At 37.1% G+C, this 21352-nt stretch overlaps 1 protein-coding gene across 3 annotated transcripts; it reads left to right on the forward strand.

Moving 5' to 3' along the window:
* Window positions 1-800: 800 nt before the first annotated feature.
* Window positions 801-20511, forward strand: LOC149834042 (26S proteasome non-ATPase regulatory subunit 2 homolog A-like). Of its 3 annotated transcripts, none has more exons than XR_016432740.1 (26): window positions 801-980; window positions 1113-1213; window positions 1638-1758; window positions 1834-1893; window positions 2272-2339; window positions 2618-2660; window positions 6861-6926; window positions 7147-7185; window positions 7270-7352; window positions 8647-8761; window positions 8838-8912; window positions 10339-10500; window positions 14301-14408; window positions 14490-14594; window positions 14665-14805; window positions 14885-14989; window positions 15130-15348; window positions 15686-15799; window positions 15880-16095; window positions 16178-16237; window positions 17883-17996; window positions 18091-18176; window positions 19109-19217; window positions 19322-19500; window positions 19883-20054; window positions 20141-20511. XR_016432740.1 is itself a non-coding variant. In XM_090011188.1 (25 exons), exons 1-25 carry the CDS (start codon window positions 879-881, stop codon window positions 19956-19958), a joined length of 2667 nt encoding a protein of 888 aa, XP_089867314.1. In that variant the 5' UTR covers window positions 801-878; the 3' UTR covers window positions 19959-20055. The 3 variants fall into 3 exon arrangements, 1 of the variants encoding a protein (XP_089867314.1); XR_016432741.1 differs by having other exon boundaries at window positions 17911-17996; XM_090011188.1 differs by lacking the exon at window positions 20141-20511 and having other exon boundaries at window positions 19883-20055.
* Window positions 20512-21352: the final 841 nt, after the last annotated feature.

Below are 21352 nucleotides of genomic sequence, written 5' to 3' on the forward strand. Positions count from 1 at the left end.
TTTAGGATCACATGTAGGCGTGGCCCAGCAAACCAAACTAAATCTGATTTGGAAGTCCGATCATGTTAAATTCAGTATTGCCTACAAGCCAACCAGATCCGTTTACAACCCCTTTGAGTGCTTCATGATGATCCCATTAACTAAACGGATCAGATTAAATTTGAAGTTTTACATCCAAATCTATATCCAATTGACATCCTAAAGTAGGGATGACAGTAGACCGAGGTGAAATGGGGACCCACTCCGCCTCGCCCCATTTGAACCTGGGATGAAGGACATGAAACAGGGGTGGAGATGGGGTATGGAGGTTAAAATCAAAACCCGTACGGGAATCGAGGCAGGAATGAACTTACGCTTTCTCCTGTCCCGCCCCCGCCCCGTCCCGTCCCGTCCCGTCCCCATTCTTTTTTAGAGATGAGAGTGGACCGAGGGGAAATGGTACCCCGCCCTGCCTCGCCCCGTTTGAACTGGGGAGGGAGGACATGAAACGGGTATGGAGGTTAAAATCAAAACCCTTAGAGAAATGGAGGGTAGGATTTTGAGATAGAGCAGGGGTTAGACCCGCCCCGACCCTTGTCCACTGCCATCCCTATCCTAAACGGAGTGCCGGTCAAGCAAACTGTTTCTGGAGCAGCTAACTGCAACACTGAATCCAAATTGGATAAACAACCTTTTCCATCTCTATCTAAATCTGACTCCAAATCCTGTCATGTAAAATTCGGTATTTGCCTATATCGGACCCGAATCCGACCTGCTTACTACCCTTATTAATGCTCTCCCCCCAACTCCCTTTCGTTCTCTGCAAGTTTTTCGCTTTTCCTCTCCGGTGCTTAGTTATCTCTCTCTCTCTCTCTCTCTCTCTCTCTCCAAGGAGTTCAATGGCGGTCGATCCGAAACAGAACGCGAACTCTGATCAGGCATCCGTCAGGGTCCCGTCCAAGGACCCCAAGAAGAAGAAGGACGAGAAGGAGGAGGATTTGGTAACATAAAAGAAGAAACCCTAATTCTATTGCTAGGTTTCCTCTTATTTGTTTTGACTTTGTCTACGATTTGATCACTTGCGACTCGATTGATTGTTGGTTGTTGTTGGATTTTCCGTTTTCCATCGGTAGTCGGATGAGGATTTGGCGCTGAAGCAGCAGCTCGAGCTCTATGTGGAGAGGGTTCAGGACACAGACCCCGGCGTCCAGAATCTTGCCCTAGAGGGTATGAGGTATGGGGATGCTTTCTCGGGAGTGATTCTGTGGATTTTCTGCGTCTTGTTTCTGGTTTTTGAGCGTCTGATGTTTGGTTTTGAGATTGGAGATGTGTTTTTTTTTTTTAATATTTAGACCTTGGTGTTGCTTGTTTTGGTTGTTTTTCCGGTAAAGCGTGATTTTTTCGTGATATTGGTTGCTGTTCATTGAGAAATGGGAATTTGTTGACGATTCTTTCTCGTATGGTTAATAGAATATTTGAATTTGCTTGTGTGGTGCCTTCTTTGGTGGGTTGTGCATTTGATGATTTGGTTTTCTTTCTTTCTTTCCATGCTGTTTTGCTGAGGATATGCGTGTATTACTCAGTGTGCCTTACCTGTTGCTCAAATGGACAGTTTTTGGCCTTCTCACTCAGTTGCCCATTATTTTTGTTGCTTGCAGACGAGAAATCCGTACATCTACAAGTTCTATGACATCAGTTCCTAAGCCTTTAAAATTCCTCCGTCCTCATTACGAGACACTAAAAGCCTACTATGAGACAATGGCAGATACAGATCTCAAGGTGGACATTCCCTTATTTGATCCTTGCGTTGTGGTAGAATAAATGAAATATTCACTTTCTTATCTTTGCTTGCAGAAATATCTTGCAGACATACTTTCTGTTTTGGCCTTGACCATGTCTGCTGAAGGACAACGGGTATGTACAGTCATTGCTGAATTTTGTAATTTTCTATTATTAGATCGAATTGTGGACAGTAATATATATCATGTGGAACCTTTTTATGGATTTATCATGATGAATCTCTTTATTGTGATATTGTTATTTTCTATTTTTGCATGTATATATCCTCTCTTTCATTCATTTCATTAGAAGAAAGACAGAGTTGACACCCATATGCATCATATGTACACCTATAGGACCCTAATAATGTGATGTGATTTTCAAATATTACACCTGCATGAACTTTTGAGCTTACTGGCTACTGTTTCCTTCTGAATTATTGTCCTTTTTATTTCCCTTTTCGAATTGTTTTCTCTATGTATTGGTTCCATTGATTCCTTTGTGCTTTTTCAGGAGAGCTTAAAATATAAGCTGTTGGGATCAGAGGGTGATATTGGTTCATGGGGGCATGAATATGTGAGGTATGTGTTCTCAACATGCAATGATGAGGCTACTGATTCTGATCATCTGATAAGTGATAGTAATCATAGTTTGGAGTTATATCTTTTGAACCATGCTTAAACCAAATCGTGCAACTTTATATATTATCTTAGTATCTGCAGGTTGAACTTCTATGTGTAGCTACTCTTGTTTTTTTAAAGCTTGTTCATATGTTAGTAGAAACTTTTTAAGTTTTGGTTATTGATAGGGAATTCTACAACATGCTTAGATATTTTCTGAATGTTGGTGATCCTATCAGGAACTTAGCTGGAGAAATTTCACAGGAGTTTGCAAAGCGTCAGGTATGATTGCCTCTTATAAATGTCTTTTCAATAGATGAATGTTTTTTCAGTATTCAGACCATATGCTGGATGAAAACTTTTCAAAGTTTGTTTGATCGCTTAATTTTTTGATATATGTGAGGTATCAGGGTGGTGCTCTTCTCATGTACAAAGGAGAATGGTTTATGTTTTTAATGCATGCCATGACAATTTGTTGATGAATCATTCCACTAAGCTTGTGAAAAATATGCAAGGTGCTGCATTTTTAATTGTTTGATGCAATTCATGGGAGATGAGTCCAAATCACATTAGCCATTCTAAATGAGGGATTCTCTTGTGCATTTCACCCTACTAGAGGAACCAGGGTTACCGGAAGTGCCCATAGACATGGGGAGGTGCGCTTCCCCAAAACGCATTTTGGAAGCACAAACCAAAACGTTAGGGTAAGCACCATTTTTAAATGGGAAGCGATCTTCTCAATAATGGGATGCACACTTCCCCAAATTGGGAAGCGATCTTCACCGGTAATGGGAAGCACACTTCCCCAAATTGGGAAGCAAGCTTCTCTTTTGATAGAAATTGATTCCCTACTCAGAATCGTGTTTTCTTATATTTTAGGGCCCAAACAATTTTTCCCCTTACGGAATTGGTTTTTACCAAAAAATAGAAGTTAATGCTTTTGAAAGGGAAAAATTGTCCTTTGTGAAAGTTTTTGTTAAAAGGCAAAGTGAAGGAAAGGGGGCAGTTTTTTCCGAGTTTTAGAGTTTGTGAGCGGTCTCTCTCTCTTTCTCCAGCAACTTCGGCATTGCTTTGGCGACTCCGACAATCTCCGGCTCCGGCAACCATAGATTTTGTTGCCACTGAATTTTTTCTAAAGCATGAATTTTGTTGCCGCTGAATTTTTTTTGAAGCATGAGTTTTGTTGTTATCCATTCTTAGAAACATTTATTTGTGCAATTTGTAAAAGTCTGCAGGATTTATTTGTGCAAATTGTATAGGCTGTAAAATGTGTTCGACTCATTGCTATATGTTTTACAGGATTTTGAAACATGAATTTTTCTGCTTTAAGCCCTTTCCTATTTGCGATAGTGATGGATGAGCTTACGAGATCAATTCAAAAAAATGTACCATGGTGTATGTTGTTTGCTGATGATATTGTTTTGATTGATGAGTCTAGAGCTGGGGTTAATGCTAAGTTAGAATTATGGAGACAGACATTGGAAGCTAGAGGTTTTAAGTTGAGTAAGAGTAAGACTGAATATATGGAATGTCGGTTTAGTAAGCAACGAAGTAGTGATGGGAGTGTAGTGAAGCTTGGTGAGCAAGAAATACCGGTGAATGATTATTTCAAATATTTGGGATCCATCATTCAAACGTATGGAGAAATTGATGGAGATGTAAATCATAGGATAAAGGTTGGGTGGATGAAATGAAAAAGTGCAACTGGAGTGTTGTGCGATCGTAGAATGCCATTGCGGTTGAAGGGAAAGTTTTATAGGACGACTATTAGACCCGCTTTACTATATGGTACGGAATGTTGGGCTGCCAAGAGACATCATATTCAAAAAATGAGTGTAGCTGAGATGCGGATGCTTAGATGGATGTGTGGAAATACAATAAAAGATAAGATTCGGAACGAGGAGATACGTAAGAAGGTAGGTGTTGCACCCATTGAAAATAAGATGCGAGAGAATCATTTACGGTGGTTTGGACATATTCGGTGAAGGCCTAATGATGCTCCAGTTAGAAGGTTGGAGAAATGGGAAAATATATTAGTTAAAAGAGGTCGGGGTAGGCCTAGGAAGACGTGGATGGAGATAATAGGAAAGGATATGAATGCTTTGAACCTCACCGAGGACATGGCATTGGATAGAAATGATTGGAGGAAAAGGATTCATGTGGAAGACCCAAGATGAATTTCTTTTTTGGTTCATATCGCTGACCCCAATTGTTTTGGGATGAAGGCGTAGTTGTTGTTGTTGTTGTTGTTGTATATTATTTATTAAATGCTTGCAATAGGATGCATTTGTTAAATGGTTGCACTTGCATATATGATTTAGTTTTGATATTAATAGATCAACTTTAATGCTATTTTATTTTGTCAATGATAATATAAATTTTATATTTTGGTAAATTATAAAAACTATAATTATATATTTGCTTCTTTTTCGATTCCTATTCACTTACCACTCGAATCCTAGGTCGCTTCCCTCTTCGTTTCTCCTTTGAATCTTGATTCGCTTCTGGTTCGATTCCTAGGTCGCTTCTCTTCTCACTTTCGAGACGATTTCACTTCTAAGTCGTTCTGCGCTTCTCGTTTTCTAAAATTTTAGAAGTGTCTCGCTTCCCGCTTTTGCTTCCCGAATTGCTTCTCGCTCTCACTTCCTCGACTAGCAACTTTGAGAGGAACACAACCGTATTGAATCCTACAATGTAAATGAGAGTACTTTTGATATGAGACCATCTTCAATCAAGTATGCCAGCCACTTTAATATATATATATATATATGTGTGTGTGTGTGTGTGTGTGTGAGAGAGAGAGAGAGAGAGAGAGAGAGAGAGAGAGAGAGAGAGAGAGAGAGAGAGAGAGACCTATGCCAAACAAAATGTTATAACCTTTTTTTTCCCTTCATTACATTTCTGTGTCCTCCTGCAAGGTATCCATGCCAGAAAATTTCCCTATTCTACTGGAAAATCAGTTTTGGCTGTTACAACCTGTTTCCGGTCAGCAAATTCAGCTGGAGACAATTAGACATAGGCGAGTTTGCGATCCTAGTGTTTCTTGGAGTCTTGATGCAATCTATGTTGTAGGAGGTTGATAGTGTGTGTGGGTGTGGGTGTGGATGTGGATGCATTCTCATGCACATGGGCGTCTGTGCATGTGTATGTGTTTGTCTGTTCTTGTGTATGTGCTTGATTTCATTGCATGTGTGCGTGTGTATGTGTGCTTTCATGTATGTGTGCAGATGCAGATGTGCATGCTTGTGTGTTTGTGTCTGTGCATGTGTATGTGTGTTCGTGTGTTCTTGCGTGTGTGCATGTGCTTGTGTGTGCGGCTGCTGGTGCAGATGTGTATGCTTGTGTGTGTGTGCATGTGTGTGTGATGCACTTATGCATGTTCAATATTCTTAATCTAAAGAATAAAAACATGAATATCATCTTAAGTGCAAACTCTTGTCCAACAAGTCTTAAGTCATTATGATTATATAAGGTTAATAGCTAAGTAGTCAAAACTCAAAAGTGCTAGTGGGTGCCTAGGTGTCAGCCCCCTAAAAGTCCTAGGCAGGACTAGTCGGCTTAGTTGGGAGTTGGGACCAAAAAAAGAGAAAAAATTACAATTGCAATAAATTCTTAAAGATAATATAAAATACATATTTAACATTCAATTTCATTTAAACAAATATTTGTTTAGCTGCATCACTTAGGGGCACACAAAAGAATAAAATTATTTAAAACAAGCATATAAAAACATAAAAATAAGAAAAAAATACTGAAAGCTTAGAAAACTTAAATATTTCAAAATTCTAAAAAAGCATGATTATAATGTTTTAAATAGTATAAAAATAAATGTAAAATTACAACCTTCATGCCCCTCCCCAACCTAGGTACTTGCCTAGGCACCTAGTTGCTCCTAGGCGGTAGACTTGCACCTAGTTGCTCCTAGGCGGTAGACTTGCACCTAGGTGGCCTAGGTGTGTTGGGTGGGATTTTAACTACATAAGTTATAGTAAATCTAAGTTGAAAATATACTCAAATAACAAATTTTAATAGAAAAGAACACACAATTAAATATAGAATAAACAATAAGATTGCAAAAAACTAATAAAGTTAAGGACATGGTATTGACTCTGTCTGGCACAGGTTTGGTTGTCTCCATCAGTGTCATGGTGTGCCTTGTCGTGTCGACATGAGATACACATGTTAAGTGAAGTTTGTGTTAGGACAGAAATCTTGGAGAACATGTTGAGTTTAGTACAAGTTCTCTTAACTGGTGGAAGTTTACTCTTGTATATTTTTGTTTTTTTTAAAGCTTTAATTTAATCAAGGAGTCTTGCCTTGTGAGGGAATATGTCTACAAGCATTGGTGTAACATTTACTGGTCATGTCAGTGATGTAAATCTTGATATCCCATTGTTCAGCTAAGTTATCATGCTTTGGTAAGACTATGCAAAATGGTGATTATTAAGGGGTTCATCTATCACTGGTTTCCTTCTTAAGCAGATAGATGAAGCTCCAATAGATGATCTCATGGATCTGGTTCAACAAGTAGTGGCTTTTCATGTAAAGGTATTATTCTCTTTCCGGTTATGCTGTTTATTGCTAAAGGGGTTTGCTATTTGCTTTTGTGGCTTCATGATTTTGTATGTAACTTTGTTTCTTTTCCTCCCTGTAAAGATATAATTTTATTAGGTAAAGTACATTAGTTACATGTAGTTATTACCAGTACTTGAGATTTAGAAATTTTAATTAATTTATGTGTATTTTCCTTTTTTTAAACACATTGCAGCACAATGCAGAACCAGAGGCTGTTGATCTTTTAATGGAGGTATCCTACATCACATGTTTCCTATTCATCTTCCTATTCAATGTGGTTTTATGATGTTACTGATGTTCACATTCATGTCTTCAGGTTGAAGACTTAGATTTGTTGGTTGAACATATTGATTCTACAAACTATAAACGAACGTGCTTGTATCTTACTAGCTTTGCTAGGTATGTAGTTCTCCATGTTGTATCTCCAGGTTGAAATCACATATCTATTATTATTGTCCTTTTCCTTGTGTGCATATGGTGGGACTTTCAGTTATTTTCTTTTATTTTATTGTCCTAATAAGGTAGGTTAGCCACTTTGCATTCATATGTATTATATATGTGTACTTTCCCATCAAGGGCACTTTTTGAAATTCTCAGGTCCTGTTCAATTATCCATGTATCGTCCTAACATCTTTCTTAATCGATCAAGCTCGTTTGCTTGACAACAAAAGGTCCAGGAAGGTGCTATCTTAGGAGTATTAAATCTAGTTTTGCCAATAAATGCGCTCACAAGTTTAGCATGTCAGTATGTTAGATGGGTTTATGCGACTTTGCTTCCAGTGCTGCACAGCAGTCTTTTAGGAAATACTTAACTACACCCGTCTTTTTGTGCTATTATACCAAAGTGTTAGTGCTTCATGTGATACTAATGTGAAAGGTGAGCGGAACTAAGTGTTTTCAAATAACTATGGAATGTGGAAACTGCTTATCATAACATAAAAGGACATGTTTCTTTCTGGGCGTATGTGTTCTTTTGGGGGGTATTTGATTCACTGGACAAGTTCGGCTTGGACGTGCCAGGTGGCATTGGTCCAGGACCCATGAGTTGCATACCATGCGTCCTTCGTAGCCCCCTTTAAAACACACCCCGCCACAATGTTTGTCCCACGTATCAAACGTGCTGCACTAAAATCTTCCTACAGAATACACCCTTGCGTAATTGCATATTTAGTCCCCAATTTCATCTGGTATTAGATTGAAGAGCTTAGTGCGGGCAACAATGTAAATAATATAACACAGGTGCACAGACCTAAACACTGAGTACTTTTTGCCATGATTTTAGTGTTGATTGTTGCAAACTATACCTGATCAGCTTATTACCGAATGCCGACGTGCTCCATTTATCAGCAGGTGATTGTTTTCTTCTTCTCCTTATGTTGCATCAGATAAAATTTGAATGAGCAGTTGGCCTTATGTCTCATATCTGTTAGTGTAAGTGACTACTGGTGCCTATATGACAAGTTCTGCCTAGCATATTTTCATATCAGTATATGTTTTGGATATGCAGTCTTGTGTTGTGTAAATGGCATACCTACTACATAATCATGTATTTTTTGTTCGTTTTGGTGTTGCTAATTTTTTTTTCAAGACATTAAAATTCTGCTTTAGTAACTTTTTTGAATATTTTATTGATGTATGTAATGATGAAGACACATTTCATATTCAGTTTACGTGGTTACCCACTTTGTTACAGTTACTTGCCAGGACCAGATGATACTGTAGTGCTTGATGTAGCATATTCTATTTATATGAAGTTTGAGGAATATACCAGTGCACTCCGTGTTGCGCTTTGCATGGATAATTCTCAGGTGTGCTTCAAGCCTGTATGCTATTAGTATTCAATGGAATATGATTTGAGCCTTTACTGGAGTTTTTTGTGACCAGTATGTGAAGCAAACAGTTACTGCTTGTGAGGATCTTCTACAGAAGCAACAACTTTGTTATATTTTAGCTCGCCAGGTAGGCTGGTGTTTTATATTTTGCATGCTGAATATGTTCTTAACCTCCTGTTAGTATTGCATCCTTTCTGAAATAATGAGAAAGGTCTATTGTCAGCCTAAATTACTATGTTTCATTTCAATTATTAAATTGAATTTTTTGAAATGTGGCGACTCCCTGGGGCAAAGGGCAAGCCCACAGAGTTTTATGCTGCCAGGACAGCGACCGTAAGCACGGCAGGCAAATCCAGCACGGCTAGGTCTCTGACCCTGGGGGTGGTTTCTCCGTATAAATATAAAAAATTGACTTTTTCCCTCTCAGAACCCACTTTTATGAAATCATGATCCATCAAGAATGCTTAATATTTGATGTGCAACAGGGGCATGTCACGTTAGACATGTAAACAATTAATACCTTTTCTTCAGATCATCCTGACCTGTAATGAAAATGTTCTAAAAAATTGGATAATTATGTATTGTAGGGGGAGGTTTTACATGTTCATAATGTACTGATGGAATTGCCATTGGTTGGTTAAATTTATGAATACCTAAGTGACTTGCCTAGACATGGGAGTTATCATTCCTCTTATTTGCTTTCCTTAAGACTAACATGCTATGAACAATAAATTATACTATATCATATGGAGGACCATCCCACAAAGATGTTTTCTAATAGTGTTGAAAAATAACATTTGCAATGCGTTTAAATCCTTGGGTCTGACCTTCCTTTGCATCAGTTCTCTGGAGTTATTGAATGATCCTTTTGCCTAGTATTGCATTGTTCAATGCTTCTATTAGTCATTATCTGGTGAATAAATTCCAACGCATTTGTACTTATTAGCACTTATAAATGTACTTTTACACCCTAGTTATGGAACATAAAAGGCTAACATGCTTAGAGGATACAGTTTTCTACAGCCAACTGCACTCATGATCTTTTCCTTTTCTTTTTTCCTTTTTAAGCAAAGGAGATAGTCCTATTGCAGGTTTCATTAGAAGCCAATTTTATTTCTAAATTACTCGAGTACTACTGGTTCATTCTGGTGACTACACGAAAATAGTGAACATCCATCATTCCTAAAATATTTTCTCAAGGATTATATGGTTTTTGGTAGCTTTCATGCTTCCACCCATATTTTGTTTTTCCTTCATTGCACGGAAAAACTGCACCTGGGATCTGAGACCTTCCCATATGTTACAGTTCAAGCACAATGTATTTTCCTTTTTGCCCTTCACCTAGTATACCTGTCTTGTTTCCATTTGTTACTGTAACTAGTAACTACTTGGGTTGCACATTAATTACTGGACCAGTTTCCTTTTTATCCTTCATTTAGAAAACCTATCTCACTGCCATCTGTTATGGTAACCCTTTACTCTTTTCTTTCTACTGGTTTTGTTCCTTTTTCCAGTAAGATGGTTACTATAAATTATTTAATTATATATTTCAGGGTGTGACACTGGAGCTCGATGATGAAATGTTGTCTGGACATGAAGACCAGCGGGGGTTATTACAGGAAATTATTAATAACACCAAATTAAGTGAAGGATATCTTGCCCTCGCTCGAGATATTGAGGTGATGGAGCCCAAATCTCCGGAGGACATCTACAAGGTATATTGCCATTTTGACTACAATTTTAATGAATTTATTACGTCAAAGCAATTCATAAAAAAGGAAAGATAGGAAGATGATGCCAGTAACATGATAGGAGTAAGGTTCAATAGACAACACGTTATTTTCATTCAAGAGAAGCGTATTAAAGTATTCGCTATATCAATAATCATTTGTTTCAAGCATTAGTTTTCTGAAAGGTGTTTTTCCCAATTCCTGTTGTCCTGTGTATCATTCAATATTGTGTAGGGCTTTAATTTATGATTCTATGCCATGTTTCACCATCCCAAAATATTATTCAATGCATCAAGCAACAGTATCCCAAGAGTATGCAGATAGACATTATTTTGCTTTAGTGCGTTGGTTACCAGTTTCTTCATATTGGGTCACGATCCATAAAGGAAACCCTCTTTATAGTTGTGGGTCTCTGGCACATTAGTTCTCTGTATAAGAAAGCCTATATCAGCCATGAATCACATGCACTAGCATGTTTTTATATTGATATATATCCTGTTAACTTTGACGGCATTTTGTGGAAGTTAACAAGTGCAGTTCATCACAAAATTATGATGTCTGACAAGTTTAGAATGAATAATGGTTCAAAGATTGACTATCACCATGGCAATAATTTAATAAGGCAAATACATCAAAAGTCATTGTTATCCACAAAGTACAGAAACTCATTCCATAGAATTGCTAAAATTTCCGTGGTGGTGGCAGTTTAATCCAAGAATAAGAATCCATCGTGTCATTTTGTCCTATCTAAATATAGTAGGGTTATAAATTTGTGGTCAATTTGTTAGTGCTCATGAATAGGCATGTCGATGTATCAGATTTTATCTGATATCCAACTGAATCTGATTCCATTTAGTTGGGTTTTGTTAAGCCAAAACCATATCCAATTGCAGTCGGATGCAGATATAGTTTTGATTGTTTGCTAACGAGTTCATGATCTGAATTTGATGGATATCCAAATCCAGTTGCATGTAAAAAATTGGATTTGGTATAAGCTTTCACCATCTGAATTGGAGTCTGTTTAACCAACGTCCTTACTCATGGAAGTTTACAACACCTCTCTCTCTCTCTCTCTAGGTACGTAATGATCCATGGACTAGCAATCTGCATACTGTATCTGATATCCTGTGACCCTTTGGCATGCTTTTAATTGTGAGTGAGAGCATTATATTTACTTGTTATGGAACTATATGGGACATTACAGTTCATATATCGAGAAGCAGCACTGAACAGCATGTGCCTAGCATGTGTATCTACATATCTAGTGATCCAAAACCTAGCAACCTGTGTGCTATTCCATGTCTCATGACTTTGCAATACACTTAACCTTCTTGTGAGTGAATTTGACATATCCTTGCATGTTATTTCTATTTATTATGGAGCCATATGAAACATTATACATATCTAGTGATCCAAAACCTAGCAACCTGTGTGCTATTCCATGTCTCATGACTTTGCAATACACTTAACCTTCTTGTGAGTGAATTTGACATATCCTTGCATGTTATTTCTATTTATTATGGAGCCATATGAAACATTATAATTTAGTAATTTACACATAAAAAGCATGAAGCATGTGCCTTGTATTCTGATGGCCCTTTATTCTCCCTCTCCTATTCACTTTTCTTTTTGTTTTTCTTCCTAAGTTGTTATTCTTCATGCCTGTATCTCTTCTTCCCTCAAATTTACCTCCCATTACGTTCTTTTCCTCTCAAGTTCTTCATTCGCAGTGGTCCATCTATGATTTTTGGTATTTAGTGTCTGCTTGATTCTTCCTGAGCATCTGTTTTTGCATTGAGTGGAGTCACTTTCTCTTTATTATTATTATCGTTCTTTTTTATATACCTTTCTTTTTGGGGTTGTGCATCAACTTTGCCTCATTTTATTTGGTTGAGATCTTGCCAAGTCCTCAAGTGATTAATGTCTGGTTAACTCTTTCAATTTGAAGTCTAGGAGCAGTTCTTCTTAGTTGCTTTGTTCCTATAACTGTCCTATTGTCCGATTTTCCCTCTTCCTGGTTTCAGATGTAGGTTATACAGGTTATTTTCAATGCTAAAGATCAGAATATATTCATCGCACACTCTGATGCATGTTACGATTAGGCTTGTGGTTTCACGAGATGTGCTCTCCTGTGATAAACATGGCGAGGACTAGTTGTGATTCAATTGGACATGCAGTTCCATGAGATTCATGCCTGGTGATCTCCAGTTGGCCATTGACGTGATTACAAGGTTTTTGCTTTAGTAGCACTACTTGTGAAGACTCTCTATCTCTCTGCCTTTCTTGACAACATCTTAGGAAAAATACTTCTACAAGTGTTCAGATTTTGTACCCTTCTTTCTGGCCAGCAGGTACACCTGACAATTGGTATTAGATGTGTGATATCTTCTTGTTGTGTATTACCAATATTCAAATAATCTCCTGAGTCATGTTTTCCTTTTTAATGTCTTGGTTTTCATAATTTGTATATGCCTACAAGTCCAGTTCAGGTAGCGCCTGTTCTGTTGGAAACCAGATACTAGCAGCAAAAGTACCTAGATTGTTATATGTTAATCTTGGAGATGTGTACTGGAAATGTAAAGGCCTTGAAAACCCAGATATGGAAGATGACTATCCACACACACACACACACAAAGAGAGGGTAAAGCATGCCTGAGTTTTTAACTGCAAAGAGAAGTGTGTTAAAATAGTAACAAAATGTACTAGACTAAAAGTTGACGTAATGCTAATATTTGTCAAATATTTATATCTTTTGATGATTCAAATATGACCATTAAGAGATGACCAATGCAAAAAGATGCTTGTAGTTTTAGACAATAAAGCTATCTATAAAAAAGCATGTTTAAGACCAAAAAAGGATAGCTGAAAGCTACCCTTCAGGATGCTGTTACACTTGATGTATGAAGGACTAAGGTGTCTATAATTGTTAAGATGTTGGGCTGCCAGGCGTCTGATATGAATGGACTAAGATGACCAATGCAAAAAGATGTTTGTAGTTTTAGACAACAAAGCGAACCATAAAAGCATGTTTAAGAACAAAAAATATAGCTGAAACCTACCCTTCGAGAAGAGGCTGTTACAGTTGATGTACGAAGGATGTTAAGATGTTGGCATGCCAGGCATCTGGTATGAATGTAAAAGGTTGAATGGACCAGAGTTACCGGAAGCTTCTTAGATAGGTGGGAGGCTCGCTTCGGAAGCGCGATACTCCTCACTTCCGAAACTTGATGAGAACCTCGATTCCCCCACGCTTCTCCTATGCTTTCCACACGCTTCATTTATTCTTATTATTTGTTTTGTTACTCAACTTTTTATGCTTTTTATGTGTTTTCTCTGACTTTTCTCATTCACTTCCATGTGCTTTCGCTAAATTGGTACTTGGTAGTCATCATTTTTAGATTTTGTTTAAAAATTTAATTCTTACACTAAAAAATCATGAAATTTAATATTGGTCACTTTTATTTTAGTTTTTATTTGTGTTTTATTTTGATTCTCATTCAATTCTTATATTTTTTTTTTCGCTTCCCGCTTCCTATATATTTTAAAATGCATTGCTTTTCGCTTCTGCTTCCCGTATCGTTTCCCGCTTCCGCTTCCTAGTCTGGCTACCTTGGAATGGACTATCTATATCGCTTTGTGCTTAACTATCTTACATACTATTTGAATCAATTTAAAGTCAATCAGTATGCATATGGTGAAATAACATCCTATTTTCTGTTTTCCATATCGAATTTCCAGCTAGATTCACTGTTAATTCTAACCCTTTGTTACACATGCTTTTACAGGCCCACTTGATTGATGGCCGAGCTAGTGCAGGAGCCAGTGTTGATTCTGCTAGGCAAAATTTAGCAGCTACATTTGTTAATGCATTCGTGAATGCAGGATTTGGTCAGGTACAATTGCAGCTCTCTTTTGGAATCATTCTTATTCATTGATTATGTTTGACCAAACTTCATTAATTTTCCTCACTGCAGGATAAGTTGATAACTGTACCATCTGATTCTTCAAGTGGTGGGTCTTCAGGAAGTTGGATTTTCAAAAACAAGGAACATGGAAAAGCCAGTGCTGCAGCAAGTTCGGTATGAATTTTCCATTTTCGTGTCTGGTGTTGATAGCATCTTGGAACACTGACACTGGAATTTGTTTTAGGGATTGATATTCTTGTGGGATCTTGATGCTGGTCTTGTTCAAATCGATAAATATCTCCACAGCAATGACAACCATGTGATTGCGGGAGCTCTATTAGCAGTTGGAATTGTCAGCTGTGGTGTTCAAAATGAATATGACCCTGTGAGTTTGATATGCGTGACTTCTATTGGCACTAATAAATGAGGTTTTGAAGGTTGCCTTGATGATACTTTCTATGCAGGCATATTCACTGTTAGCAGAATATGTAACCAAAGAAGACTCAAGCATCCGTATTGGATCAATTCTGGCTCTTGGGCTTGCCTATGCAGGATCCCAAAGAGAAGAGGTGAAGTGATGATACTGTTACAAGCATTGTGCTCCATGTCCTGTTTTTGGTTCCTAACTTCCTAACATAATGTGTTGGTCAAATATTTCACACGGTTTTGCATTTCTTTTACCTTAAGGATGTTTTCTTTACACCTGCAGGTTCTTCAGCTTTTATCACCAATTTTGATTGATTCCAAAGTACCACTTGATGTTATTGCATTTACTGCAATTTCACTTGGGTTGATCTATGTGGGTTCCTGCAATGACGAAGTTGCGCAGTCCATTATTCTTGCATTGATGGATCGTGAGTCTGAACTTGGTGAGCCCTTGGCTCGGTTTTTGACTCTAGGATTGGGTCTTCTTTACCTAAGGAAGCAGGTATAAAAGTAACCCTAAAAGATAACTATGGTATACAAATGCTGGACATTTGACCTAATTAATTCAAATAATTTTGAATGATCTGCGCATGACCATGTGGTTTGAAGCTTTGCGTTCAACACTTTTTAGTTTCAAGTTGTCTGCCTTTTTCTTTTTCTTTTCCTGGCAAGACGTAGTGTAGCAACCAATCAGATTTAAGTGTATTGCATACCTTTCTATTTGAATTATGCATCCTTTTTCTCCTTGTATCCTTTCAGTTGAAACTAATTGGCAACTGTGTTTCTTTAATAATCTGGACATTCTACCGAGATCATTGGCAAATTTGCTACTGGAACAGGATAAAGTCGACGCTACTCTGGAAGTTGCAAAGACTCTTAATGAAAAAATATCCAGATATTGTCAAGTGACGCTCTTGTCTTGTGCTTTTGCTGGGACCGGAAATGTGTTAAAGGTCTTCCTTCTTGCTAGATCTTCTTTGCAGTAAATTATACAATTGCTTATTCCAGCAGAGATAACTATTGCCTCATGCAGGTGCAAAGTCTTCTTGGACTGTGCGCGGAGCATCTTGAGAAGGGTGAGGCCCACCAGGGGCCTGCTGTGCTTGGAATTGCTCTCGTTGCCATGGCGGAGGAATTGGGACTTGATATGGCTATTCGCTCATTGGAACATCTGTTACAATACGGTGAACATAACATTCGACGGGCAGTGCCTTTGGCTCTTGGTTTGCTCTGCATGTCCAATCCTAAGGTGATTCCTGTGAAAATCTCATTGTTTCTAATGCCTGTCAAATACAATTGTTAAATATGACTCTCTTGCTGGATGATGCTAGGTTAATGTTATGGACACACTGAGCAGACTCAGCCATGATACAGATTCAGAAGTAGCTATGGTAAGTCATCTAAGCTTTGCAAGCCACTTCTGGAAATCAAGCTCACTTATCAGGGTTGAGCCTATATGTGTGTTTAACACATCATTAGCAATGCCGGTTCCTCAGTCATGTGGTACTGGGGAAAAGGTTACCATCTGACATCTGCTAGTCATACATTCCCTGCAACTTCCAGATTTAAAGAAGTGAAAAAGAGTTTCAGAGGCTTGTGTCATGGTTGATTATTATGTTACCGATTTCTGGATTTACGTGGGCTAATTGAAAGTTGTTTGCAAACTAAGCAATTGTGGGTTCCTTTTGTTCTTGTATGAATAATTCAGCATGCTGTTATCAAATGCAAGCAAACTGACATTGCTTTAGATTACTCTGTTTTTTCTTTTAAATCCTCTAGTTCTGACACCTGATTGTAGTTCCAATGAATCAGGGTGCATGCGTGCAGGCAGGCTTGTATCTGTTAAGTTGTAACATATATGTATGTATGATCATATATATACATATAAATATGTATATACATACTGTTGTAATAGGTAATACCCATTAGGGGTATTTTAGTCCTTTTCACTGATATGTAATAGGCTTCACTCACTAGGGGCACATGTGTCTTTGTACATTTTTTCCTTTTCTTTATTTTTTCTGTTTTGTAAATTATCTTTTGTAATGGGCATTATTTATTGTATTTGCCCAAATATAGTTGGGAGCTCCCAATGGCTATATTTATAGTTGTTGTGATGCTCCCAACGGCTCTCTTGAGCTCCTCTTGTGTATATATAGGGGTGCTTCCCCTTTGCTGGTTTATGCTTTCTCAAGCACCCACTGTCTCAATAATATTCTTTATTTTTTACTTGTGATTCAGCCCGTAAGTGGCATATTTGTGTGTGCTCTTTTATTGACCCATAAATGGTCATTATGTTCTTGTAATGAGGCATCTGCTTGTATTTTTTCTCTTTCGTTACAATATCCCTCTCTTTCAGGAATGTTGAACCAGCCATACTGATGGCTTAGTATGTAACTATACTAATTTCCGTGTAAGATAGGTTACAGAATCAGTTATTGGTTCGACCACAATTACCAAAAAGTAATATTGGTCTCAACTATTTCTAGGCGAGGGTTTTCTTTGGGATTTTTTTTTAAAAAAGTGGGTTTTCCCAGGAAAACTTTGGTAAACTTAAAATTGATAAATGTAAGTAACAAATGACAATATGATTTTTTTCTTTAAAAAAACTATGATTTTACAATATATATATATATATATATATGGTTAAAAGATGTTTTTAGAATGTAAGAAAACAATAAGAAAAGCCATATATTTAAATCATAGAAAAATAAGAGTTTTTCTTTGAAATATCAAATAATAGTATTTTAAATATGATGATATTTTGAAAATATCATGTTTGATATTCTTAAAATATTGCTGACATTGGAGACTCCCATTAAGTTAACATTCATATTCTTCATTCTCATTCTTTTTTGGGTCATTTTACTTGGATTTGTTTTTTCTCAGGTGCTGCATGTAATGTTAGCATCCATTTCATGGGCTGTTTGTTCATGATTTTGCAGAATAACTTGATTTTATGCCTTTAGTAATTGGTCCAAGTTTCTCAACTGTTTATAACTTTGTTACATCTTTATCATTTTATCATTATTGCAGGCTGCTATCATATCTTTAGGTTTAATAGGTGCAGGAACTAACAATGCTCGCATTGCGGGAATGCTCCGTAATCTTTCGAGTTATTACTACAAAGAGGCCAGCCTCCTTTTCTGTGTAAGCTGCTTATGTTACTGCCTTTCTATGCTTTCTTGCAGTATTCTTATTGTAAAGATTTTTTAAGATATTGCATATTTTTTACAATATGTAGGTGCGCATTGCTCAGGGTCTTGTACACCTGGGAAAGGGTTTATTGACGCTTTCCCCCTACCACTCTGATCGATTTTTACTCTCACAGTAAGCATTTTGTATTGCATTTTACTGAATTCTTATTCTACAATGGCAGTACACCTAACAAATTCAATTTCCTGAACTATTTTAGGTGATATTTCTAAAATGCTAGAGTTAAACATTAGATAGTTAAAAGGCACTAGTCAGTGCCTAGGCAGGACTAATCAGCCTAGTTGGAAACCAAAAAAGAGGGAAAAATCAAAAACTAAAAATTACAATAAATTCTTAAAAATAAGGGAAAATACATATTTAACACAATTTTTTGAAGCCAAACAATTGAAACTAGAAAAACACATAATTCATAAACGAAGCTAAACACTTAAAAAATAATTGCATTTCTAACATTCAATCCTTCGAAACAAATATTTGTGTAGTTGCATTGCCTAGAGACTCAAAAGAAAATATAATTATTTCAAATAAAAATAAAAATAAATCATGTAAAAAGTGAAATACTTCTATTTCAAAGTACACAACCAAAACATGATTATAATGTTTTAAACATTATAAAAAAGCATATAAAATACTAACCTTGTGCCTCACCCCCACCTAGGTACTCACCTAGTTGCCTAGGCGCTCCTAGGTGGTAAACTTGTTCCTAGGCAGCCTAAGCGGAGGCCTAGGTATGGTTTTAATTACTAAGGTTAAAAATATCTTTCAATATACTGCATCCGTCTTGATAAGTAGCTTTATGTTTTGGTAGTTAGAAAAACCCTTACACTAAAATATGCTTAATTAGTTTCTTTTTCCATTTTTTCCCTTAATCTTTGGAGGATTGAATCCTTTATCTTTTTTCAACTTTGAAGAATGGGGATATTTTTCAAAGAAGGAATCAAAATTTTGAACTTATAGAAAGTATTCCTTGATGTCATATTTTAGAGCTATTACTTTGTGATATATATATAGGTCCTTTCTCACTTTAACATTGGTTCCTTGCACAGCTCTGCAATTGCTGGAATAGTTATTCTTCTCCATGCCTGCCTTGACATGAAATCTATCATTTTGGGGAAGTACCATTATGTTCTCTATTATCTTGTTTTGGCCATGCAGGTCGGGACTCCTTTCTTGTTCTAATTATGCTTTAGTTAAACTGTTGCGATGCTGCTTGGTAACTGAGCTCCAAGGTTTGTGCTCTGTTTATCTCTTCATTGCAGCCACGGATGTTGTTGACAGTTGATGAAAATCTGAAGCCTCTTCCGGTGCCTGTACGGGTTGGGCAGGCTGTCGATGTAGTGGGTCAGGCTGGCCGCCCAAAGACAATTACTGGATTCCAGACACATTCAACTCCCGTTCTGCTAGCTGCTGGTGATAGGGCAGAATTGGCAACAGAGAAGTAATAATTCTGAAATATATTGTGTTATTAATCCTTTTTTGTACATTTCAATTGGTGGCCCCATATATCACATCTAGCTGCATGTTTATTATGTTAATCATCCAGTTGATGATTCAAGTAATCCTATTTGAGTCAGTCTAATATGAGGTTACCGTCTTTTGAGTTATGGCTAAGCTTTAAAAAATGTCTGCAATTCATGTTTCCTATTGTCCTACGCTTGGTGTTGCAGATTACAGGTTCTGCAGACTTAATATGATTCTTTTAGGGGAGTATGCAGACTTAATATTCAATATTTAGATGAAATCTAACAGTTGGTGGTGGGTAACTTCAGCTTCCTAGAAAATGCTTTTAACAGTAAGCTTTTGGTGGTTATATTGTGCAGGTATATTCCACTTTCTTCTGTTCTTGAAGGCTTTGTAATCCTAAAAGAGAACCCGGAGTACCAAGCTGAGCGTTAAGGTGCATGGATTGCTGTCTGAAACAAGTTCGTGTCGAAACCAACAGCATCATATTTCCTCAAAGCTGGTTTTCCTTTCCTTCAGAGAAAAAGTCAGGCAGGTTTTCCCCTCTTTGAGTGTCTTGGTTTCTTGGAGATTCGAGATAATATGCATTTGTATGAAATGGCGTCCGCCTGTTTCAGGAAAAAGAATGTCCCTTGTGTTGAAGACACAGCTAACATCTTTGGATGGCGTATGATCCTCTCGAAGTAATCCTCAGTGAAATTTTTGATAAAATATTGTGATTTAATTTCATAAAATAATTGGACAAATGAGATCCTAGAAATTATGAGCTACATTGTTCAGGTTTGCTTTGTTTTGATGTGTAAGAGGGATTTTTATTCGTTCGATTCTTGGGTCTCCCTCATTTTTAGGGATAGCTGCTCCCTAAAATGTTCGATACTCTGAGGCTTTTTTTTATTGTGCTTTTGAAATGTACCATGGAGCCCACTCAAAATGTCAATTGGTTTCAACTACTCCTTAAATGAGAAAAACCTGTTGTAATTATGATCCACAATGCTTTACAGGGATACACACTTTGTTTACTTGAATCTCACTGCAAGATGTTGGATCTAGTTGTATAGGTGTATTTAGGGCACCCCATATTGTGGATGAACTTTCGCAGAAGTCTGTTATGGAGATGATACAATTTAGAAGTTCATTTGGGCCTCCTGTTTTTGTAATAAAGAATCACCTTACCCTTGGCTTTCTAAAATGGGCACAATTTTGGGTTGGGTAACTCACCCCGCCCAAAAGTAGGTAGGGAACCCAACTCGTGGGTCTGGTCATGGATCGGTCCAAGGGTAAGTGAAATCTTTGTTTTCTCGATGAGCAACCTGAATGCTTCTATACAAGTACCTGTGGAACAATTTCAAGTTTTTTGTGATTTCTAGATTTTTTTATTTCTAATTATTTTTTGTGATTTCTAAAAAGAGGTTTGTTATATTAAGAGGTCCACCTATTTATATGAAAAAGAAAATACTTTTCATTAAAAAACAATGGGACTAAATCAACTTCCACCATAAAAAACTATACAAATTGCTATTCTAACAAAAAAAGAACGTGTACACCGGTAAAAGCAACATTATTGGGGCTATGGCTTAAGCAAAATAAGAAGAGAACTGAAAATAATAAAAGAATATAGTGAAAACATTTAAAAAATATACATATTAATAACATAAACATGAATAACAACAAGATCCAGAACAATGATAATCGCTGTCCACAAATAGACATATTCAAAGGATGAACTAGTTATCCAATTGCAGGAACTCTTAGAATCACAAAAAGAAATTCACTTGTGATGGCAATGCAATTGCATAAACACCTAGTTATTCAGTTCTGCAGAAAGTTAT

Source organism: Nuphar pumila, chromosome 6 (assembly GCF_984573655.1).
Source record: "Nuphar pumila chromosome 6, dmNupPumi1.hap1.1, whole genome shotgun sequence".
Taxonomy (NCBI): domain Eukaryota; kingdom Viridiplantae; phylum Streptophyta; class Magnoliopsida; order Nymphaeales; family Nymphaeaceae; genus Nuphar; species Nuphar pumila.

Bases quoted from the DNA above. Each gene is read 5' to 3' on its own strand.
- LOC149834042 (XM_090011188.1), top strand. From the start codon at position 879: ATGGCGGTCGATCCGAAACAGAACGCGAACTCTGATCAGGCATCCGTC. The intron at 14,409-14,489 runs GTACAATTGCAG...TCCTCACTGCAG, and splicing joins TGAATGCAGGATTTGGTCAG to GATAAGTTGATAACTGTACC. The intron at 18,177-19,108 runs GTAAGCATTTTG...TTCCTTGCACAG, and splicing joins GATCGATTTTTACTCTCACA to CTCTGCAATTGCTGGAATAG.